This window comes from Bufo gargarizans, chromosome 2 (genome assembly GCF_014858855.1).
Source record: "Bufo gargarizans isolate SCDJY-AF-19 chromosome 2, ASM1485885v1, whole genome shotgun sequence".
NCBI lineage: Eukaryota > Metazoa > Chordata > Amphibia > Anura > Bufonidae > Bufo > Bufo gargarizans.
The window spans coordinates 43,354,034-43,379,366 of NC_058081.1; the positions used below are offsets into that span (position 1 = coordinate 43,354,034).

General features: G+C 48.2%; 1 protein-coding gene across 10 annotated transcripts in view; it reads left to right on the forward strand.

Moving 5' to 3' along the window:
- LOC122927213 (hepatic lectin-like) overlaps positions 1-25,333 on the forward strand; it is a 62,156-nt gene that overhangs the window by 17,617 nt on the left and 19,206 nt on the right. For 4 of the 10 annotated variants that reach the window (XM_044278852.1, XM_044278859.1, XM_044278858.1 and 1 more), the window contains exons 2-3: positions 5,503-5,590; positions 20,617-20,724. In XM_044278852.1, coding sequence (XP_044134787.1) covers positions 5,503-5,590; positions 20,617-20,724 — 196 coding nt within the window. Of the gene's footprint in view, positions 1-5,099; positions 5,391-5,502; positions 5,591-20,616; positions 20,725-25,333 lie in introns of those variants that run through there. The other 6 variants (XM_044278857.1, XM_044278862.1, XM_044278853.1 and 3 more) reach the window with 5 other exon arrangements.

Genomic DNA, 25,333 nt, shown 5'->3' on the forward strand with positions numbered 1-25,333 from the left:
AGCAGCATGGGAAGCGGGAAACCGACAGAAATTTCTGAAGATATGGCATCTATGGAGGCTTTTTCGTGGCTTTACTTGATCCTTTAAACTTATCGTCATTTATACAGTAATCCTACCCCCCCTCTCCTCCCTCCTTACATGTTACCCACCTACCGATCCATCAGTTGTCTTACTGTTACCCTTGTCTCCGTGTAAATGTGATCCCCTGGGTCATCTATATGCTATTTTAGGCACTCACCCAATCTCAGGTTCCTATAAACATGATTACACCATAAATGTATTTTAAATGTGGTTTCCAGCTACAGTGTATGTGAACTTACATATTGTATGAAAATATGACTATCCTTGTACTACTTGTTAATGTTATGAGTTTTAAGTACCTTTTGTAATACTTTGCTACTGCTTGAATAAAAAGACAATTGGCAAAGAATATAACTACTAACATACTACTCCTATGTAAAAGATTATAACTGCTGTAAATACTGCTCCTATGTATGAGAATATAAATACTATAATACTGCTCCTATGTATGAGAATATAACTACTATAATACTGCTCCTATGTACAAGAATATAACTACTATAATACTGCCTCCTATGTACAAGAATATTACTACTATAATTCTGCCTCCTATGTACAAGAATATAACTACTATAATACTGCCTCCTATATACAAGAATATAACTACTATAATACTGCCTCCTATATACAAGAATATAACTACTATAATACTTCCTCCCATGTACAAGAATATAACTACTATAATACTGCCTCCTATGTACAAGAATATAACTTCTATAATACTTCCTCCCATGTACAAGAATATAACGTCTATAATAGTGCCTCCTTACTGAGAGGTTGTGTGTCAGTAGCTCTCCTGGATCTTTGGATGTCTAGAGAAAGGCCAGGGAGGGGACACCCTGGGAGGGGAAGCCCCCTAAGCAAGGCCCAGGCTTCTAGGCCAAATCTGGAAAACAATACCCAGACAACTCAATCGGGGGATGTAAATCCTAAAGTTTCTATGAATGAAAAGTATGTCAGCAGTAACAGTTCCAGTGTAAGACCAGAAGAAGAAACAAGTAGTGCAGGGGTGGCCAACCTGTGGCTCTTGAGCCACATGCGGCTCTTTGCTTCTTCAAGTGCGGCTCTAGCTGTGAAGCCAGGAAGCAGTCAGGCCGGCTCACTCTCCACTCCATGCTCAGATCTCTTTTCCTGATAGGGCACTGTTGCTACTTTTCAGTTCCAGCTCACTCTCCACTACGTCCTGATGCACACAGTGTGAGAACGTAGTATGTGGAGACACGCACTATGACCTGACATTGTGCTCATCAGGTCACAGTGGAGAGCATGTCAGACCTGCAGAGTAGCAGGAGCCCAGTGCCTGATCAGAAGGGAAGATATATTTTTTAAATTATAGAACTGAGCATGGGGGTCTGATCTTAGCATGGGAGGTTCTGATCTGAGCATGGGGGGGTCCTGATCTGAACAATGGGGGTCTGATCTGAGCTTGAGTGGGACGATCGGAGCATGAGGGTTCAGATTTGAGCATGGGGGCAGATCTGATCATGAGGGTCTTGTTTGAGCATGGGTTGGTCAGGTATGATCATCGGGGGGTCAGATCTGAGCATGGGGGGGGGATCTGAGCACTGGGGGTCTGACACAGAGTCTGATTTGTGTTGCCTGATCTAGGCATTGGGGGTCTTATTTTGGGGGTCTGATTTGGAGGTCTGATGAGGTTTAGGGATCTTATTGTAGGTCAGATTAGGATTGGGGATCTGATTTAGGAGTCTGATCTGAGGTCTGAAAAATATATTTTTGGTATTTTTCTCTTCTAATGAAAAATAAAATATTTTAGCAGACCTCAGATCGGATGAAAAATATTTATTTTATCTTATTTTTCTTTGTGAAAAACTAGGTGCATCTTGTAGGGCGAAAAATACGGTGACTCGTGTGTAATTGTATAGCTTGTGGCTCCTGGTAGTCATATGTTGTTGTTTTTTTGGCTCTTTGTGTATGTAAGGTTAGCCACCCCTGAAGTAGTGTCTTGTGAAACCACCTGCTAGTGTGAATGAAGGATCACCTGTGTGCAAGACCAAATTGTTGGAGAGTCCAGAAGTAAGAAACATACAGAGTGTGCAGGAGGTGAGGCAATCTCCATTACCGGCCTCAAGTGGACAATCCACCTCCACCCTAGGCAGGCAGAGGAGGACATCCCTGGAAAAGCAAACTTTCCAGGAGAATCTGCAGCAGCGTGTGACAATAGAATCTGAGTGCAGAAGGTCTGGAGGGATGCAAGCTGTGAAGGAGATCAAAGGCATTAATGAAGGAATACCTGAAGGTGCTACCAGTGCAGTCTCTGCTACACATCCGGGATCCAGTCGCCCATCAGGAGATTGTGACCCAAGAGCAGCGTCAGCAGCCGTAAAACTCCAGGGAGAGTCTTTTGCCAGGAAAAAATGGAGAGAATGTACCTACAGGAACATGTACTGCAGGCAAACAGCCTGCAAAACTCCCCATCAGCAATCAGATGCCTCCAGAGCAATCACCTGAGCTCCACTTGGCTGATCAGATCCTAGGACTGGTGAGAAACATAAACTGTACCTGCCAAAACAGATAGACTGCACATACAAACTGAAGGCTGCAAACCCAGGGAAGCAGGCCTTACTGGACAAGAAGCTCAACTCACAGGCCAAGGAACCTGCTGACAATGTGCAAGAGATTGACTTTGTTTTGGAGAAAATGGGACCAGTGAGAGAGACATACAGGAACCAGCAGAGGTTTGAGAAAGACAAGAACTCTGAGACTACATCAACATCTAGGTCTGAAACCCTGCAGTCCCACGTTAGACCCATATTACAGCCAGCAACTCTTTGTTTTGAGGAGAGATTTGTACAAGAAAAGAACAACTGAGCAACTACAGCCATGTCCTGCATCAACCCCCGGTGAGGTACTACAAGTCCCAGCAGTAAGTACTGCACAAAATGGAACTGAAGTGGCAGTGCACAAGTCCCAGGGGGCAGTGCCATGCAGGAGGACTGTGGACTGACACCTGCAGGTAAGGCCTCATGCACACGACTGTTGTTCTGGTCTGCATCCGAGCCGCAGTATTTGCGGCTCGGATGCGGACCCATTCACTTCAATGGGGACGCAAAAGATGCGGACAGCACTTTGTGCGCTTTCTGCATCCGTTGTTCTGTTCCGTGGTCTGCCAAAAAAAATATAACCTGTACTATTCTTGTCCATTTTGCGGACAAGAATAGGCAGTTATATTGCTGTCGACGCCGTTCTGCAAATTGCGTAAAGCACACGTTCTTCATTGGCCAAGAGAAAGGTGTGTGTTTCTATGCTGGTCACAGTGGCGGATCCAGGGGGGGGGGGCAACGGGGCAATTGCCCCCCCCGAGCTGGCGGCGGGCGGCGGCGGGGCACAGGGAGATGAGCGCTTCCATTGTGGAAGCGCTCATCTCCAGTCATCTGTATCGCCGTCCTCAGGACAGCGATACAGATGCCTGCCTGTGCTGCGGCAGGGAAGGGAGAGGCGTGTCCCTTTCCCTTCCTCTGATAGGCTGCCGGCCTAGGGAATTCAATCCCTTGACGTTAAAAGTAGTAAGCAAAATATCCACCACCTGTGTCCCCGGTGAGATACACTCCTAGTGTGTGACAGTTTAAGTCAGAGGTATGTGCCACTACAGGTACTGGGCTTAGGGAGAGGCTAGGGAATCAGAAGGTCCTAGTCTCAAGAGAGAGCGGGAGGTAAAGTAGACAAGAGGGTAGGGGTAGGATGGGAGGATATAAAATAACCCTTTAACCAAACTATATAGAGATCTGGAGTTCCTAGATACACTGGGGCCGGTCCAAGTCAATACCGGATTTCGACTTCTAGGAACTCCGTACAGGCTCTAGGCCCAAAGTCCCCAAAATGATCAATGCTAATACCAGTGATCGTATAATTAATGGTGGGGAGAGAGTTGTAATCGGGGATAGAGTACTTAAACAATGGCCTAGCCTTATACCCAAACACCGATCACTTGCTTTTTTCGGGTCTATAGTGCTCGGGAACAGAGGAGCTGTGGCTTCAACCTGCCATCTTCTCCAGCGGCCAGGCTCCGCCCACCACTGTGTCCCTAAATTTAATAGTGCCACACACTGTGCTCTCTACATATAATACTACCACACACTGTGCCCCTGAATTTAATAGTGACATATGCTGTGTCTCATGGAAAATAATGGTGCATATATTACTAGACATAGTGCTTCCTAAGATCTGTGCCATACATAGTTCCCTAAAAATAAGTGCCATTGTAGCCTTCAAAATTGTGCCACGTGTACTCCCCCCCCCAAAAAAAAAAAAAAAAAACCCCACATACTGCCCTCCAAACCAAAAGTAGGTGCCATAAATAGCACCCTCAAAATTATATACCTTACCTGCCCCTATTCCCTAGCCATCATGCACGATGCAGGCCATATTTGGAATCATCTTGCCAGGCCTGACTCCTGCAGAACAATGTGGTACCCACCAGCCCTTGCATGTTTATTCTATGTCCAATCTGGTCATCCGTCTTTTCCCAGTTCCATGAACTGCCCATTTAAAAAAAAAACTGTTTGGGGAAAGCCATAAGGAACCTGCTAAATCTTACCTGAAGATGTTAGTGTTGCTATATACTGATATTACATTCGATCAGGCAGCTTGAGCTGAGGTCTAGTCCTAGGCTGTCTTTCCAAAAGTCAGTTTTAGTAAATGAGAATCAGTGTAACTTATTTTTTATTTTATTTGCTAGTTTATTAGGGCTAGGCATGTATACCTGAGTTAGTCTGTCAATGATTGTCAAAAGATCTGTAATCACCTTATAATAACAGCTTTCATTAATGTCCCCTGCCCCTTTCCACTGCTCCCTTAAAATACTATTGCTAGGGCTTGTCTTTCTTCCCTTTAGTGTAAACAGAAGACAGAGGGTTGGTCCTCCAGATTGCATGCCTGCATTAGGCTTTAGAGTGAGGAGGCGTGTCTCTCAGTAATCCAATCTGATTGGCTGGCAGGGAGCTGCTGGCTAAGGCAAGTGTGTATGTGAACTGAGGGAAGGCAGTTTTGGCCTCAGAGAACTGGCAGAGGAGCCATCTTGAGAAGATCCTCTTATTGTAAGGTCCAAAACAGACAAAACTAAAGGAAAACCTCAAGGAAAACAGTGGTAAGTGAATAAACTAAACATTGCTTTATGCATAATGCTGCTGCAGCAGGAACATATGCTAAAATTGATTTTATTTGACTTTTTTCTGAAAACATGACAGTTACACTTTAAATATGGCAAATCTTCAGTGCTGCTGACAGTACACAATGCTCCGAACTGAGGAAAGTTTCTGAATTCCCTCAGAACTGCTGGCAGCCACAAACAGGTCAATAAAGTAGCATTTGTGGAAGAGCGTGACTTCCAATGAAACAATGTTCTAGTAAATATATTGTCTCATCATTTCCTATTATTTCAGCAGATTTTTTTTATAAAAACAGGGAATGCATATAGTCAGCATTTTATCTAGAAGTATGGACTCTGAGTACAGTGCGAAGCAGGAGGGACCGATGGACAAGCAGAGATCAGGTAATGGCGTCATTTCTTTACCTTCTTTACATGTAGCATAATAAGATAGTGCTCATATCTGTTACATCTATGCTCTAGTATGTGTGAGTGTGATCACACTTCAGAGATTTGGTCACTTATTTCCATAGGTGTGCACCCTAAAGCACAAACACACACCGCACGCGCATGTGTATTGTGAGATAGTGACAGATCTCACAGAAGTGAGAGGCAAGGAAGGGGTGGATAGTGCGGTCCACACACCTATTCCACCACAGGTGAGACCAGCTGGAGGTGATCGAGCTGGCATAAAGCACCTCCCAGGGTGTCAGTCTAGGAGAAGGAGATTTGTTGTGCAACAGGGTCCTGCTGGAGGTTCTGTATTAGTGGTCTCAGCCGGGCTGGCTTAGGAATCATAGGGCTAGGTGCTAGCCGGAGCATTGGGGGACGCCGTGACGCCAGGGTCACGAGGCCGGAGTTGGAGGGACTGCTGGGCCACACTCCCCCATAAAGGTACTGGATGTGAGACAGTGTGTGAACAGGGCTCTGTACAGCCAAGCGGCTGTGGGACACTGGGCTGGGAAAGCCACTTGTAATTAGCGTGTGCGAACAGTGTTTTCAGTAAGGTAGAAACATACCTTGTTTAGTTAGAGCCCAGCCGGGCAGGTGTTTATTTTGTATGATTTATGTTTGTTTTGCTGAGGTGACAAAGCGATGTTTGGACCTTAAACTTGGTGTCTGGCAAAGATACTTGTGTGAAAGACCCCCGGAAAAGAGCTAACCCACCCCCCCCCCTCCCACAGTGTGTGTGTGTGTGTGTGTGTGTGTGTATATATATATATATATATGTATACAGGCTCGGACTGGCCCACAGGGGTACAGGGGAAACCCCCGGTGGGCCCCTAGTCTCCCACCCTTCTGCACAAGTGGCACTTAAACCAAGTAGACTTACTGCACTACATACATATATTCAATGCACAGCACCTCAACCAGCCTATGTTCATATAAAACTTGTTAGCTTATTTATTATATTTGAATGCATCCATACGGTGGGCCCCAAAATAAATTTTACTGGTGTGCCCTAGGTACCCCAGTCAGACACTGTATGTATATATATATATATATATATATATATATATATATATATATATATATATATATAATATATATAATACCCATTATGCCTATTTATCCTCCATTATGCCCCCAGCAGCCTCATTATTTATAAAATAAAAAAACACTTAACTCTCTGCTCCTGGACGCCACCGCTCCTTGCTGCCCGCGATCCTCTTCCTTCTGCTGTCGGCTGTGTCACAAAGCGCCTCACACTGTGTGCAGCCCTGCGCAGACGACAGCCGAGGAACAGGAAGCGGTAAGTACATAGCGTTCACCGCTTCCTGGTTCTCTGGTACTAATTAGCTCTTGGCACTGCCAAATTGTTGTATTGTATTTTGCATTACATGTTATGCTTAGTTTTATATATTTGCTTCTTAATCCATGTTAACAGGCTGGTAGGGTGCACTACATCACATCCACCACTAGATGGGGATAGCATTAGGCCTGAACTGTGCTATATGTAGTAAAAGGCTGACATGTCAGCCTGCATTTGTGGGAGGGGCGTAGGCTCGCTTAAAAGGGAGCACGCCCCCTCCTTCACTTGCGTGCGTTTTCGGTGCCTTTCCCGCCCTGAAGCGTCACGCCCCCTGCTGCCGCGCTGCTCGTTAGGTAAGTGTCTCCCCGCTCCCCCGATGCTCGCCTGCCCATCCGGCTGTTACGGGTAAGTAATCTCCGACTCATTATAGCACTGCTTTTCACAACCACCCTGACCCCCCCGGCTTGCCCGCCCGCCCGCTCCATCACCGCCGCCGTTCTTCCTCACCTCCGCTTCGGCCCCCGGCCAGGCGGCCGGCGCGGTCTCCGCCTCCGGCGCCGGCAGAGAGGGTCACGTGGGACGCCATGCATGTTCGCGGCTCAGCGTCCCTGTTGCCACGCAACAAGCCAGCGTCACGGTCAGCTCCCGCGATTCCCCACTCGGCTCCCAGCCGGGCTGCGCCGCGCTTCCTGCTTGGCCGGGGTCACGCGGGACGCTAGGCTGGGGTTGGCGGCTCGGCCCCTGGTTGCCCCGGCAACGAGCTCGCGTCCCCGGCTTCCACCCACGTGACCTCGGCGCTGGCGGGTGCCGCGCGGCGTGCGTTTCTCCCATCATGGCGCCGGTGCATTCCATGGCCCCGGCGCCCTTGGCATGGGGGTCGGAGCCGGCGAGGGAATGGGGCACTCATGTGGCCGCGCCATCCGGTCCCCGGCTGTTCTCACGCCGGGGGCGGCATTCCGGCCATGCAGGCCCGTGGGTGTGCAGGCTGATTCTCCAGGCGGCGTCTTCGTTGCCTCGGCAACGGTGTCGGCACCCCGCCCCGCGGCATGCCTTGAGCGCCCCCTCCTGGCTGGCGGGTGTCATTACTGTCAATCATAATCAGGGGGGGGTATCTGAAGTATGGCTGGTCTCATGGTAGGGCAATGTTGGTATTGAGGCTATCAAGCCCCGCAGGTCATAGCACGGTTGGCAAGGAATTGGGGTCTCTCAGCGCCCCCTTCTGGCTTGCGGGTGTTTTTTCAAAAAAAAATAAATAAAAACGGCTTGTTGTTGTTGACTGTGAGGACGCGTGCAGGTCCGCGGTTCTCCCCCTCACGGCATCTAAATTCTTTTCCACACCACAGGTGCTACGCCTTTTTCGGTGCGCATTAACCAGTTTTTGCTCTCACTCGATCCAGTCCGAGCCGACCGTCGCTCTGTCACCTCGCAATCCACGGAGTTTTTGGTAAAATACCATTGTTCTTACCACACTTCTTAGTGCATGTAGCTAAGCAACTTCCTTGGTTCTTCTCACCCGCGGGTGGGGTCACTTTCAGTCACTGGTTGTCTCGTCATGCACCAAGTCACGTTCATCACCATGCCGGCGGCACTTTCATCTCAGTTGGCTGTTTGGGGCAGGCCTATGGATCGATGGACGGCACGGTCAGGCTTCGCTTCTGGCCTTCCTATGGACGCACCCTGCCAGGCATCCGCTCCTCCGTCCATCATGGGCCTGTCACTTTCAGACTTGTGCTTTGGTCCATTTGCAGCCTGCGGCTTCCCAGGCCGGGCAAAGGTTTCATCCGGTGCCTGTCATGTTCATAGCTCACGTCAATTTCCGTCCGGGTGTCCGTCACACTCATGCTGCTCACTCTTGTCATGCATCATCTGTCATCTGGTCACGCCTCAGGCTTACGTATGTTCTTTTTCATTGTATTCCATTGCCGTTATTTTTGGTTTTTCATAATCTGTTGCCTGTTACGCTTCAGGCTTACGTTTGTTTTTCATAATCTGCGGCCTGTTACGCTTCAGGCTTACGTTTTTTCTTCCAGGTTGGGTGCCCGTCTCGGTTCAGGCTAAATTATTTTTTATTTTTATTTTTTATTTTGTTATCTGTTGCCTGTTACGCTTCAGGCTTACGTTTGTCATAATCTGCGGCCTGTTACTCTTCAGGCTTACGTTTTTCTTCCAGGTTAGGTGCCTGTCTCGGTTCAGGCGTAAGTTTATTTGTTATCTGTTGCCTGTTACGCTTCAGGCTTACGTTTTATTTTCTGTTTTTTATCTGTGGCCTGTTACGCTTCAGGCTTACATTTTCCTTTCCAGGTTGGCTACCTGTCACGTTTCAGGGTTAAGTTAATTTGTTATCCGTTGCCTGTCACGCTTCAGGCTTATGTATTACATTTATCATCATCTACTACCTGTTACGTTTCAGGCTCACGTACCAAAAAAAAAAAAAAAAAAAAACCCGCGATTGTTACCTCTCACGGGTCAGGCTCTCGTCGCTAACGTACCATGACTGTTACCTGTCTTTTTTGCCCGTTCTGCACCAGGCTTACGTTCATGGCTTATTTTGCAAACTGTTGCGTATCAGCGTTGCATCGTTATTTACCAATTCTGTCGCTTATTACGTTTCAGACTCGTTCCATTTGTTTCGTCGGTACTAATCCAGGTTTGATGTTCTTAAAAAAATAAAATAAAAATTTCACGGCCTGGTAGCTTGTACGTCACTGCACGCCTTAGTCTGGCATGGTCCTCCACGGTAACGCCCATTTTTGTAGAACTAGGCACTCGCCACCTTAAACTCCTCATTCACCAGTCACGCCTCGGGTGTCGCCTCTCAGTACGGGGCCTCCAGCTCAGCTCTTTTTTGGTTTGTCACCTCACAGCTACAGCATGTCGCATATCTCCAACATCGAGGAGGCCTCTTCCGTTCCCGAGACTCCCGCATCCGAGCGGCCCAGCTCCTCATCACTAAGGAGTTGGACTATTGCAAAGTTGATTGCGGAACTAAACAGAAGGGGGATGCAACACCCGGCTTCCGCCCGGAAAGCTGAATTATATAGGCTGCTCATGGCAGAACCAGCTGCCCCGGACTTGGAGCAAGTCTCTATGTCCACATTGCAAGTGTCGCTGACGCAGCTGCACGCCATGTTGAACACTATTGCCTCCTCAGTCTCGGACGTGCAGTCCAGACTCCTGGCTGTCGAGTCTCATCAGGGGCTGGCATCCGTCCATCCAGGGTCTCCTTTGCCTGTAGCCTCCACTTCCGTGCTCGTTCCCCCAGGTAGGGTCCCTTGCGCACCTGAGGTAGCTCCTGCATACTTCATCCCTGGCAGCATTAAAAAGGACATTCTAGAGGGCAAGGACGTCAATCTGGCGTCCATCCTAATAGCTACCCATGACACGATTGAGAGCAAGACCATAGCTTGCGGCGACATGTCAATCGTCCTCAAAGCTAGGGATCCCCGCCTCAAAAGAAAGCTATCCATCACGGAGTTTGTCCTGGCGTTTAGCTTGTTCAGGGACGTCATCTGTTCTGTCCATCCTGAGAGGCGGGAGGAGTTAGATACATATCTTTACAGGGTCACGGACTTGGGCCACAAGTACGGTGGGCACGCTTTCTACGACTACCATCGCTCCTTTTCAGCCAAAGCGGCCGCCGCGCTGGTTCAGTTCCAGCATATCACGAACTGGGCCGCTATGGACATGGAGCTCTTTTGCCGGCATTTCGCAGGGCTCAGGGCCCCAGCATGCGCCTCTTGCCAATCAATTGCCCACTCAGCAGAGTGGTGCCCCAACTCAGGTCCCTCCACGTCCCAGGGCAGGTCCCTCCCCGGCAGCTCTGGGCCCCTTCAGCGGTCTGGCCCATCCACAGACAAGCTAGGGCGGCCGATAGTGTTCCTGGGCAACAGCCAGGTGTGTAATAACTTTAATCAAAACGCGTGTTACTACAACAAATGCAGGGCCCTTCACGTTTGCGCGGGCTGTTTCAGGGCTCACCCCCAGTTGGCTTGTCCTCAAAGGTCCAGGCCATCCTGACTAAGCGGGGTCAATGTGGTTCTGCTGGCATCCCTGCTACAGAATCATCACAACCCTCAGTTCGTGCAGTTCCTGGTTTCCGGGTTCACAGCAGGTTTCCACACAGGCCTGATAGCTCTCCCACAAACTCCTTGGGAAGGGCCCAACCTGCTGTCGGCAACCAGTGATCCTGAGCCGGTGGGTGCGCTGATCAGGTCTGAAGTAGAAAAGGGGTTCCTCATCGGCCCCTTTTCCTTCATACCCTTTGACCTTTGGAGGATAAACCCCGTGGACATCGTGTCCAAGCAGTTCACTAATAAAAAACGCTTAATTTACGATTTGTCTGCTCCACATGGCTCCAGCACACCCAGTCTGAATTCTTTGGTACCCTCCGAGGAGTTTTCTATGAGCTACGCCACCATAGATGAAGCTATTCAGTTGATCCTCAAAGTAGGTCGGGGGGCATGGTTGGCAAAGGCGGACATCGCCGATGCTTTTAAATTACTGCCCATTCATCCACAGCTCTGGAGGTTCTACGGCATCCGGTGGGAAGATCAGTATTTCTTTGCCAATCGCCTAACGTTCGGGTCCAAGAGCAGCCCCTGGCTGTTCGACCAGTTCGCCCAGGCATTGCATTGGATCCTGGTCAACCACTGCGGTTGCCCTCTGGTCATCCATTACTTGGATGACTTTCTGTTAATCGAAAGCCCAGACTGCCGGCCAAGCAAGCTCCAGGCGCTGCTTCAGCTGTTTGCCCAACTCAACGTCCCGGTGGCATCCTCCAAAACAGAAGGCCCGGCGACGGTAATCACCTTCTTGGGCATAATCCTGGACACAGGGAGGATGGAAGCCAGGTTGCCAGCTGAAAAGTTGGCAAAAATCAGGGAGGCCATTGCAAGGTCAGCAGGTAGCAGGACTTGCACCAAAGTAGAGTTGCAGTCCCTGCTCGGCATGCTCAATTTCGCCACCAGAGTCATGCCCGAGGGCAGGGCCTTCATGTCCAGACTCCTGCAGCTACTCCCTTCTGCCCCCGAGCAAGACAGTCTCGTCACCTTGGACACCCAAGCCTTGGCTGATCTGGCCATGTGGCAGGACTTCATGGCCTCATGGAATGGAGTCTCCTTGTTCATACCTCAGCCGGGCCCAGCTTCCACATTGGTTTTTTCGGACGCCGCCGCCTCCAGAGGTTTCTCGGCGATCTGTGGAAACCAATGGTTCGCGGGTGCCTGGCCAGCAGAGGTGTCATCCGCTAGAGCCGCGTTGAAATCGTCCCCCTTGTTGGAAGTTTACCCGATTGTAGCAGCAGCCCAGGTTTGGGGCAGTACATGGGCCAACTCTTCAGTGGTGTTTGTAACCGACAATCAGACAGTAGTGGACATAGTCACCAGGGGCAGATCACAGTCTCCCCAGATCATGTCCTTTGTCCGCAGGTTAGTCTGGCTTTCATTGGAACATAACTTCCATGTGGCATGCAGACACATTCAAGGAGTACATAATGTGGCCGCAGACGCTTTGTCCCGCTTTAATTTTAAAACTTTCTTTCAGGTCATGCCAGAGGCAGACCGTGTGGGGCTATCTCCTCCAATGTACCAAAATCTGGTGTTGGATTAAACTTTCTCATTGATTCAGCTAAATCTTTGATGCAGGAGTCTTTATCTTGTAACACTGCCAGAAACTACAGGACCGCATGGAACACCTTCAACAGGTTCACGGGTCTGCATCCGAGACGAGACACCGATAAGACCACGTACATCACAGCTTTCATTGCCTACTGTCACAAGGATCTCAAGCTATCCTTCAACACCACCATCAAATTGTACTTGTCCGGGGTCCAACATTTCTCCATGTTAGAAGACCCCGAAAGCAGGTCGGTTTTCCTTTCCCAAGCAGTCAGGGCAACCCTCAGGGGCGTTCAGAAAAGCAACCACGTGGCCATCCCGTCCAGGCAGCCGGTGTTAGGGGATTTGTTTAGAAAACTTTCCTCCTCCCTAGACACCTTTCCTTTTGGGCTCCTTTCCAGCACAGTCATCAAAGCAGCAATGTACCTCGGTTTTTACGGGTTCTTAAGACCAGGCGAATTCACCCGCAGTTCAGCCAGGGCCAAGGGTTTAACCAGGGGTCAGCTGGCATGGCACGACGACCATTTCTCCTTGTACCTCCTCACGTCCAAAACCATGCAGGTAGGTCCACCGGTGGAGGTACGCTTCTACCAATCTGCCAACGCTTGGTGCCCGGTCCAGGTGCTGGGGAGTTTGCTAGCAGCCCTGGGAGACGCAGGCCCAGACAGCCCGTTGCTCCCGTTCCAGGCCTTGGCCCTCACGACCTCCCAGTTCATCTCGCACGTGCGCACCCTGGCTTCGGGCTTGGGTTTCGACCCAAAGGCCATTTCAGGGCACTCCTTCCGTATTGGGGCAGCATCCGCGGCTTCAAAGCATAACGTTCCCGGCCACGTCATCCGGAGAATGGGCCGCTGGCGCTCCTCTTGCTTCACTCGCTACATACCGAACCCCCAAGCCGAGATTTCACAGGCTTTTCACAGTTTGGTACTGTAATTGATCATTGCAATAAAGGTTCTCTCTTCCTACTCAGGTGTGGTTTTTGCCCCCTTTTAGGTCTACCCTCGGCATGGCTAAGGGCACACCTCCAGCCATCTTAGTCAGGTAATCAGGTTCCTGACAGGTTCCCGGTTCGTCATAGCGCTTGCTCTCGGCTGTAGCCTCGACCACAAGTAGTAAAAGGCTGACATGTCAGCCTGCATTTGTGGGAGGGGCGTAGGCTCGCTTAAAAGGGAGCACGCCCCCTCCTTCACTTGCGTGCGTGTTCGGTGCCCCACCCTCCCTCTCCTTTTTTCTCTCCTTACTCATCAGGGTATGCCCCCTTTTAGGTCTACCCTCGGCATGGCTAAGGGCACACCTCCAGCCATCTTAGTCAGGTAATCAGGTTCCTGACAGGTTCCCGGTTCGTCATAGCGCTTGCTCTCGGCTGTAGCCTCGACCACAAATATATACAAACCGGATTCCAAAAAAGTTGGGACACTATACAAATCGTGAATAAAAACTGAATGCAATGATGTGGAGGTGCCAACTTCTAATATTTTATTCAGAATAGAACATAAATCACGGAACAAAAGTTTAAACTGAGAAAATGTACCATTTTAAGGGAAAAATATGTTGAATCAGAATTTCATGGTGTCAACAAATCCCAAAAAGTTGGGACAAGGCCATTTTCACCACTGTTTGTCATCTCCCCTTCTTCTTACAACACTCAACAGACGTCTGGGGACCGAGGAGACCAGTTTCTCAAGTTTAGAAATAGGAATGCTCTCCCATTCTTGTCTAATACAGGCCTCTAACTGTTCAATCGTCTTGGGCCTTCTTTGTTGCACCTTCCTCTTTATGATGCGCCAAATGTTCTCTATAGGTGAAAGATCTGGACTGCAGACTGGCCATTTCAGTACCCGGATCCTTCTCCTACGCAGCCATGATGTTGTGATTGATGCAGAATGTGGTCTGGCATTATCTTGTAGAAAAATGCAGGGTCTTCCCTGAGAGAGATGACGTCTGGATGGGAGCATATGTTGTTCTAGAACCTGAATATATTTTTCAGCATTGATGGTGCCTTTCCAGACATGCAAGCTGCCCATGCCACACGCACTCATGCAACCCCATACCATCAGAGATGCAGGCTTCTGAACTGAGCGCTGATAACAACTTGGGTTGTCCTTGTCCTCTTTGGTCCGGATGACATGGCGTCCCAGATTTCCAAAAAGAACTTCGAATCGTGACTCGTCTGACCACAGAACAGTCTTCCGTTTTGCCACACTCCATTTTAAATGATCCCTGGCCCAGTGAAAACGCCTGAGCTTGTGGATCTTGCTTAGAAATGGCTTCTTCTTTGCACTGTAGAGTTTCAGCTGGCAACGGTGGATGGCACGGTGGATTGTGTTCACTGACAATGGTTTCTGGAAGTATTCCTGAGCCCATTCTGTGATTTCCTTTACAGTAGCATTCCTGTTTGTGGTGCAGTGTCGTTTAAGGGCCCGGAGATCACGGGCATCCAGTATGGTTTTACGGCCTTGACCCTTACGCACAGAGATTGTTCCAGATTCTCTGAATCTTCGGATGATGTTTCGCACAGTTGATGATGATAGATGCAAAGTCTTTGCAATTTTTCGCTGGGTAACACCTTTCTGATATTGCTCCACTATCTTTCTGCACAACATTTTGGGAATTGTTGATCCTCTACCCACCTTGGCTTCTGAGTGACACTGCCACTCTGAGAAGCTCTTTTTATACCCAATCATGTTGCCAATTGACCTAATTAGTGTTAATTGGTCTTCCAGCTCTTCGTTATGCTCAAATTTACTTTTTCCAGCCTCTTATTGCTACTTGTCCCAACTTTTGGGGGATTTGTTGACACCGTGAAAATTTGAATCAACGTATTTTTCCTTTAAAACGATACATTTACTCGGATTAAACGTTTGATCTGTCATCTACTTTCTATTACAAATACAATATTGACATTTGCCATCTCCACATCATTGCATTCAGTTTTTATTCACAATTTGTTTAGTGTCCCAACTTTATTGGAATCCGGTTTGTATATCCTACTTAGTTAGTGTTGAGAAGATGTAGAGTTGGAGTTTAGTGTTAGTGATGGACGAACATCTGCCGGGACGGTTCGCGATCAAATGTTCGCGAACCGCAAGTTCGCGGCGGGTCCCATTCATTTTAATGGCAGGCGAACCTGAAAAACCTTCAGCTCATATTTGCAGCCAAGAAATAATTACTAGAAGTGCACAAATAGTCCCTCAACATGGACAGTGACATACCAGATGTATTATTTGATATTGCGATTTCCATTCATTATTTTTTTCAATGCGAAATATCGGCAATATCATTTTCGCGTACGCGCATGCGCAAATGCACTCTACAATACCCAAATACACTATAAAGAAAGTATATTGGTATATAACACCCCGCTTCAATCAGTTTTTTGGGGGGACGACTGGTATATCACACCAGTAGAAATTATTTGTTCCAATAACGCTTGTCCCTCTATCGCAGCAGAACGGCACACAACTGCGCACAATACAAATGCACTATAATATACTTTCTAACATAGAAAGTATATTATAACAATGTACACGGAGGGCAATCCATTAGAATATACATGAAGATAAAACAAAACCTTTAATAATGTTACTATGAGGGTCCATTCACACGTCCGAAAGTGTTTTGCGGATCCGCAAAACACGGACACCGGCAATGTGCATTCTGCAATTTGTGGACCGCACATCGCCGGCACTATAATAGAAAATGCCTAATCTTGTCTGCAATTGCGGACAAGAATAGGACATGTTCTATTTTCTTGCGGAAACGGAAGCACGGATGCGGAACGGATGTGGACCCATTTTACGGACGTGTGAATGGAAAAGCTATCCCTCAAAATGAAAATAAATGAAATTATTAAAGTTAAGCAAAAAGCATAGATGTGGTCGGCAATAACAAGTGCTCGGCGGCACCAAATCAGAAACCATATGTCCTACCACAATCCGGGGGGTTCCAGTGCACATCGATGAATCCCGGAGGGAAAGCAAAAACCATCTATCCCTGGGCTAGATGATGATGTGGTATTGAAGGACAGGGTGGGCAATGAACTGTCCCTGATATTGCCCTGCAGGGGGGTGCTATTCTGGCCCTGATAGCCTAACCACAGACCACCCGCCCTGATAAGAGCGACCCCGTCTGGAACCTTACCCTAAATAAAAATGGCCCTAGTAAGCCCCTAGCCCCTAGGCCCCTGACTTCCAGGTGATCACTATATAGATCTATGTGTTTTTGACTCATTATAAAAGTATATTATAAGTATATTACACCCCTCTGTGTATCACACCTATCGATAGCACACCTATACCAGTCCTTAAAAAGACTTTGTGGCCCTATTAGCTAGCGTTTGGTGTCCCTAACAGCCTGTCCCTGCTCCACACATCATCCTCTCCCTACACTGGCAAAACACAGGATGTAAAATAGCAGTGAGATCGGGTTTATTTATAAGTTAGGGGGTGTATCCATGTGCTGAAACATCTCAATTGGTCCCCACCTGATGGATGTGTCATGGGTCAGAGTTCTTCACAATGTAAAAGAATATGGCGGCTGCGAATATCTCGATATGTTCGGCCAATCGCGAACACGCAAAGTTTGACGTGAAACAACCGCTGGGCAAACCGCAAGGCCATCTCTATTCAGTGTGTGTGTGTGTTGAGGAGATGGAGTAGCTGGAGTGAGGAGCAGGGGGAAGGACAGAGGCCCCCTCCTCTCCGCTCTCTCTCTGAGGACCCACGGTCCAGAGGAGAAAAGTGATCTTTCCCCAAGTTTTAAAGGGATTCTGTCACCAGTTTCTGACCCCCACTTTTAAAAATATGGTTCTGTGCATTGAGCCCTTGTGATTCCTATTGTGGTGTTATAAGCTAAATCTGCAGGCTCATTTAGTTAAAAAAACGTTTTATCTAACCTGTCAGTCATCTTGTTAAGGTGCCCAGGGCGTTGCTCATGGCCTGAAGATGCCGCCCGTTGCCGCCGCCGTTGGTGCCCAGCTCCTCCTCTGCTCTCATCAGCGCCGCCTGAAAATACTTAGATACGCCTCCGGCTCTCCCTTACTCCCCCCTCCTTCTTTTCTAAGATCCCGCGCGTGCGCACAGGCCTGTGCCTTATGCGCCCGTGCGGACTTTTCCGTTCAGCCTCATTGAGCGAAGTGCACATGCGCGGGCACTTCGCTCAACCTCCCGATAACGCGAACACTGCCGCACGCGCGGGATCTTAGAAAAGAAGGAGGGGGGAGTGAGGGAGAGCCGGAGGCGTATCTAAGTATTTTCAGGCGGCGCTGATGAGAGCAGAGGAGGAGCTGGGCACCAACGGCGGCGGCGGCGGGCGGCATCTTCAGGCCATGAGCAACGCCCTGGGCACCTTAACAAGATGACTGACAGGTTAGATAAAACGTTTTTTTTAACTAAATGAGCCAGCAGATTTAGCTTATAACACCACAATAGGAATCTAAAGGGCTCCATGCACAGAACCATATTTTTAAAAGTGGGGGTCAGAAACTGGTGACAGAGTCCCTTTAAGCCAAGAAGCAAGGCTAAGATGAGACCTTCCTTCTGCAGTCTATACCTCCAGGAGGACAAGTGGAAAATCGTGTTTTGACTACAGAAAATACAAAGGAAGATAACAGCCATCTTATTATGCTTATGGCCTCCTTTGAATTTGGTGTAGGACAATCTATCTCCAGGCAGCCTCACCGGTATATAGTAGACAGAAAGCCAATCTGTTATGTTACTTAAGTGGAAGGAAGGATCAGAAACCATCGTTACTGGGATTAGAATAAGGCAAGGAGCTAGATACCAGCCAGTTGGAGTTTAATCTGAAGTTTCTTATCTACAAGAAGCCTGTTACCTGGGATTACAATTTATTACCTCTGCATACAAGAGAGACTGTGTTATCTGTGACTGTCATTGCTACTGAGAACCAGCGAAACAGTAAGGCCGGGTTCACACATAAGCGTACCCGATAAGCGCTGTTTACAAGCGTGCTTATCGGGCGTTTACATACGTGCGAGGAAACAAGCAAACGCCCATTGTCGCGCATTACCGCTAGGTCTATGTGCGGGAACAAGCGACAATGCGCCCCAAAGAAGCTCCTGTACTTCTTGGGGCGTAGGGCGTTTTATAGCGCGTTCGTACGCGCTGTAAAACGCTCAGGTGAGAACCATGCCCATAGGGAACCATTGGTTTTTGCCTGTTGAGCGTTTTACAGTGCGTAGGAACGCGCTTTAAAACGCTCAGGTGTGAACCCAGCCTAAAAGTTGTGAGTTGGATTCAACTGCTGTCTTACTCCTTAATTCAACTACTACTCTCACCATTGTTGTACCACAACGGTACTGGCGTCACGACTAAAAGGAACTAGCCATAAGCACATAAAGCCTCGTTACCACCCAGGGCACCTCAGCCACCATCTAGCCTGTGTCCCTCATATCAGAGTGTGCCCCGGAGAATCCAGTGCTGTTCTCCCGTTCACTGCTCTGCTGGCCCAGGGAGACATCTGCTGACCGTGAGTACCCGATGAACTGTTGTACCCTTTCGGCCCACCGTCAACCTCACGTGTTCTCCCCTGCGGACCGGCACGTTGCACTATCAATTCATTCAGAACTTATAGTAGAAATAATAGAGAGATGGTACAACATAGAGTTATAGAATAGATACTGCAGAATTGTTATTATATTGGGAATGCATGAAGCTATTAAAACAGGCATGTCAGGAGTGGTGACAGGTCCTCTTTAAAGATAATTCAGACTCTTTTACCTCTGAAACCCCAACTACACTACAGAAATCAGTGAATACTTCACAATACTCCGATTTCTAGCCCGTAATTTCTATCTTTATCCTCACTCGCAGTCCTCTGCTATTTTCCATGTATTGAGAGGACTCCTGACTGCACACATAATGGAGAGGACTTCAGGACTTGTTCCCAGCATGCACTGCACCAGGTGTGGATTGGCCCTAGACATTACAAGGAAATTTCCCAGTCATGACCGGCTAGTGGACGTTTTCTTGGAAATATTTTGTGCTGCTGGTGGCAGTATTTTGTGATGGACTGTGATCTTTGGCTCTGTTGGACTGCTATAATGTGCCACAATATGGTATTGTTAGCCCTGCCTAATGCCTACTTGCGTTGGCCCTGCCTTCCATCAATTTAGACTACAATGCAAGGCCACTTTTAGTAGTATTTCCAGGCCCACTTTAAGTTCACAGTCCGGCCCCGCACTGACCATTTGAGTATAAACATGCACATTATAGATGGGAAATCAGCGTCCTTTAAACTATAGACTGAATACTGTGGTTTAGTTGGTGTTTCTAAGTTGACAGGGCTTTTTAACTACTAAGATATTAATTGGAGTCATTGGTCCTTGTCAACTGCAGAGAGTAGAAAGTTCCTTAAAGGGGTTGTCCAATAAAAAAAAAAAACGATAAAAAAGATAATCCCCCCCCCCCCCCATCATTTTCAGCCTTCCCAACTGGACATTATTTCTTGGCTGCAACAATGACGAGCCATATACCCCACGTTTCAGCTACAGGATCTGATAAGACTTCAAAATAACTAGTTTTTGGTGAGCTCAAGATGTGCCCCGCAATGCTCTAAAGATTTATACCACAATCACATCCAGGACAATATGTGATTGCTGTTGGAACTATACTGACCCTGAGTTTACACATGTGGTACTTGCTAACTCTCCCAAGACGTCTGAAAGGCTCTCTTAAAAAGAAGAGACCTTCCAGACTGCCAGAAGGGTTGGAAAATATCCCGGGCATAACCTGGAGAGCTACTTTCTCCCAGAAAACATCCTTCTATGTGGCACCTGGATTCGGCATCGTTGGATGCAGCCCCGTAGCCCAAAGTGCATGGAGCGGACAGGACACTATTCAAAGGGGAGGGGCCAGTTCAAAATGGGGTAGCGTTTAAAAGAGGGAGGAGCCCATTCAAAAGGGTAGAGCCTGAAAAGTGAGTGGGTAAATGGGGGGGGTGCTGTGCACGTTGCAACTTATCTTCTGGGAGCCAACCTTCACAACTTGGCAAGCTTGAGTTGACATCTACTTCATTTGTTCCTTCTTTTTCTGGTCTTTTTACAGGAGATATGAGGTCGTACTTCAAGGAAAGACCAGTGATCATCACATATGGACTGCTGGCACTTTCATTTATCCTGGTTATTGTCCTCTTTGCAACTGTCCACTCTCAGAGTTAGTAACTCTTGTTCATACATTATCTGCAAGGTGATTCTGTGGCGTAATGTACTAACAAATATATTTAAAAAATACATCGTTTTTTTGTTTAAAAAAAAAAACGTAACCACCGGCAAATTGCATTTTTATCAGTAAATGTCTTTATTATATACCTTTTATAAAGTTGTGTGGTGAATGGTATAAAATAAAAATACAATGCCAAAATTCCTGTTTTTTGTTCATCCCAGGTGGCAAAAACATGGAATAAAAAGCAATCAAAAAGTTGCATAGTTCCATTGATTGTAAAAATAAAAAGTTGCAGCACAGCAAATTTGATTTTTCTTTTAAAACAGTGAATTTTTTGTACTAAAGTGGTCAAATAAAAAAAAAAGTGAAAGTCAATTAAACTACACAGTGAACACTGCAGAATATATTTTTTTTCATTCTGCCTTCCATAAAACTGGATAAAAAAAGCTATCAAAAAGACCAATCTACTCCAAAATGGTACCAATGAAAACTACAACTTGCCCCCTGCAAAAAAAAAAAAAACAGCTCCCTTGATGTGTTGTAGCACTCAGAATATAATAACACATTTTTTTGTGCATAAGAAAACAAAACACATAAAACATGATATTACCGTAATCGTACTGACCTCCAGAATAAAGACAACACATTTGTCACGGTCCCTCCCATGACAGAGGTGAGAAGATCGGAGAGACTGGCGGCACGTGAGGGTATCTGACAGTCTCTCTGTTTTTTCCTTGTTAGGTGCAGCTTGTAGTCATTACTGAGGCCTTTTTTTAGTTCTGACTCTCACTGCTTACCATACAGTTGATATTTTCTCCTGGAGTTGATTGAGCTGGTGTGTTGTTCCTTTGAATCTCCTGCTCCTCCATTCTCCTTTAAGGCTACTTTCACACTAGGGTTTTTCTTTTCCGGCGCTGAGTTCCGTCCTAGGGGCTCAAATCCGGAAAAGAACTGATCAGTTTTATCCCCCTGCACTGCTGAATAGAGAGTAATCCGTTCAGGATGCATCAGGACGTCTTCATTTCAGTCTTTTTGACTGATCAGGCTTTTCAGAAAACCATAGCATGCAGTATTTTTACCTCCGGCCAAAAATCCTGAAAACTTTGACTGAACGCCGGATCAGGCCTTTTTCCCATTGACTTGCATTAACACCGGATCCGGTGCCGTGTGTTCAGTCAAACTGGATCCGGCTTTTGCATGTTAGGCCTCTTTCACACTTGCGTTGTCCGGATCCGGCGTGTACTCCACTTGCCGGAATTACACGCCGGATCCGGAAAAACGCAAGTGTACTGAAAGCATTTGAAGACGGATCCGTCTTCAAAATGCTTTCAGTGTTACTATGGCACCCAGGACGCTATTAAAGTCCTGGGTGCCATAGTAGTAGTGGGGAGCGGGGGAGCAGTATACTTACCATCCGTGCGGCTCCCGGGGCGCTCCAAAGTGACGTCAGAGCGCCCCATGCGCATGGATCATGTGATCCATGCGATCACGTCATCCATGCGCCTGGGGCGCCCTGACGTCACTCTGGAGCGCCCCGGGAAGCCGCACGGATGGTAAGTATGCTGCTCCCCGCTCCCCACTACAGTTTACCATGGCTGCCAGGACTTTAGCGTCCCGGCAGCCATGGTAACCATTGAGAAAAAGCTAAACGTCGCATCCGGCAATGCGCCGAAACGACGTTTAGCTTAAGGCCGGATCCGGATCAATGCCTTTCAATGGGCATTCATTCCGGATCCGGCCTTGCGGCAAGTGTTCCGGATTTTTGGCCGGAGCAAAAAGCGCAGCATGCTGCGCTATTTGCTGCGGCCAAAAAAACGTTCCGTTCCGGAACTGAAGACATCCTGATGCATCCTGAAGGACGGACTGTCCATTCAGAATGCATTAGGAAAATCCTGATCAGTATTCTTCCGGCATAGAGCCCCGACGACGGAACTCTATGCCGGAAGACTATAACACAGGTGTGAAAGGGCCCTTAAACCCGAAAAATGTGAAAAAAAAGTTAAAAGTCCATAAATGGCGGATCGTTTTTTTCCAATGCATTTTTACATTGTGATCAAAATCCTGATCAGGATTCAAATGTAATCCGTTTTCACACGTTTTTCCAGATCCAGCGGGCAGTTCCGGTGTCGGAATTGAACGCCGGATTTAAACAACGCTAGTGTGAAAGTAGCCTAAGCTAAATGCATTTTGTCTTGCATTTTGTTGTTCGCTTGTGTGTGGCCTCAGGGAGATGCTGGTTGCTTCATCTGGGAAGGAACCAGTAGTCTCATTCCCTGCCACCATTCCTTGGGCCTTCCAGGGTCTTCAGGGCCTAGGTTTCGGTGTATGAATATTTCCACCTTCAGGGTCTACTCATATTGGCAGGAGTCAGAGAGAGGTCTAGGGATTCCTAGGAGGTCACCATCCCTCTCCCTTAGCTTTGAGGCCTAGACTCCAGTCTATTCCTTCTGTTTGTCATTTATTGTTATCCCCTTCCCATTACCCACAGCAACGTTATTTGCTTGATTTTTATTTTTCCCATTCCCCTTGAATAAAAGTTTATAATTTAAAGGGGTTCTGCACTTTCATTTAACTTATGATCTATCCTCTGGATAGATCATCAGCTTCTGATCGGCGGGGGTCCGACACCCGGGCAGGGCCGGCGCTACCATAGAGGCAAGGGGGGCAATTGCCCCCGGGCCCCCGTCTCCTTAGGGGCCCCCGGCCCCTAGCGCCGGCCCTGCCGCAACTACTATTATAGTAATTGCGGACGGTCCCCCTTCTAACCACAGGACTATGAACAATCTCATACAGGCTGCGGTAAAGGAAGAGGCGGCAGTGATCCCATGCTGTCCAGCAGGTGGCAACAGCAGGAGACTTAAGTGAGGCAGCCAGGCTCTGCATAACAGCCCCGCCCAGTCTCTCTAATTCGGAAGTGCCCCCCTACCAATGCTCCACCCCAGGCTTCCATGACAACAGGATTGTTTAACGGCAGAGAGAGAAGTCCTCACCTGAGAACACGAGTCCCGAGGAACAGCGGCCGAAATGGGGGTCAGAGGTGAGCACCTTGCCGGCTGTATACAGTATAACGCTGCCCTGTGAAGTGCACACTGCTACTGTATAATGCTGATTGCAGTCACTTCTGTTTTATGTATATATATAGTATACACACATACATATGGCTTGTTTAACATATCAGTGTATATTCTGTGTCCCCAGTATGGGACACACATGTAATGTCTTCTTCAACCCTCTTTCCCTCCTGAGGTTCTGCCCAGTCACCCATATATGAGCCCCAAGCCGGGGGGGCGCTTTCTCTCAGCTTTTTACTTCAGGGCAAGGAGGAAAGCGACCTGTAGACCACATCTCTAAAATGGCCGGTCTGGTGTTTAGTGGTTAATGCCCACCAAAAGTGATCCATGGGACATGCCCCAAGGCTTATCAGTGTACCTGGGGAGCAGGTATCCCATCATCTCCAATTCCAGAAAAGAGCTACTGCCGGCTGTGATCCTCATGTGGACGTGACACGTGGTACAGACAGGTCACCCCGCTTCTTGTCGGCGATGGCGGAATTCTGTAATGGCAGTGGCTTTTGCAGCCGGATAATGCACCCTGTTACATGGTGTGACCGTCACACTATTCAAATGGGGATACGGGACCCCACCTGCGGACAGGTGGTAGGTTGGTATTGTGGGAACAAACAGAACCATGGCGGGCTAGTATACTAGCACTGGGATGGGTGAGATGGTGCCTGGGATGGATCCGATCCAGTTAAATCAACCAACCTACCAGTAACTGGTTGGTTGATTAAACTGGATCATGATCCATCCCAGTCTGGTAGGTTGGTTGATTAAACTACTGGATCGGATCTATCTCAGGCACCATTTCGCCCATGCCAGTGTACTAGCCCGCTCTGGTTCTGTTTGGAGTCAGTAGGACTGGAGAAATGTGCATTTGGGGGGGGTGTAAAGTGTGCTGCCATGATGGAGGAGGGGGGAATAATGTGACGCGAAGGGGATGATGACATGTGGGGGGGGGCCCCTTATTGTTTTCCGCCCCAGGGCCCCATTTCACCTAGAACCGGCCCTGCACCCGGGACCCCCGCCGATCAGCTCTTTGGTGAAGTCAGCGGCGCTCCAGCAGCGCCGCGGCCTTCTCACTGTTTACCGCCGGCCGAGTGACGTCACGACTAGTATCAACTAGCGTGGGCGGGGCTAAGCTCTGTTTACTTGAATGAATCTTAGCCCCGCCCACGCTAGTTGATACTAGTCGTGACGTCAGTGGGCCGGCGGTAAACAGTGAGAAGGCCGCGGCGCTGCTGGAGCGCCGCTGCCTTCTCAAACAGCTGATCGGCGGGGGTCCCGGGTGTCAGACCCCCGCCGATCAGAAGCTGATGATCTATCCAGAGGATAGATCATCAGTTAAATGAAAGTGCAGAACCTCTTTAAGCTATATGTACCATGGACATTACCCGTGACATTATCAACCGCCTAAAAAAACATCAGCGATGGATACTGTATCTGCACTGGTCGATCGTATGCAGAGATTGTCTTTGGAGATGGCTGACCTCTGCACGGCCGTCTTGCAGTTTCAGAGACCACAGGCGGTGGCTTCCAGCAGC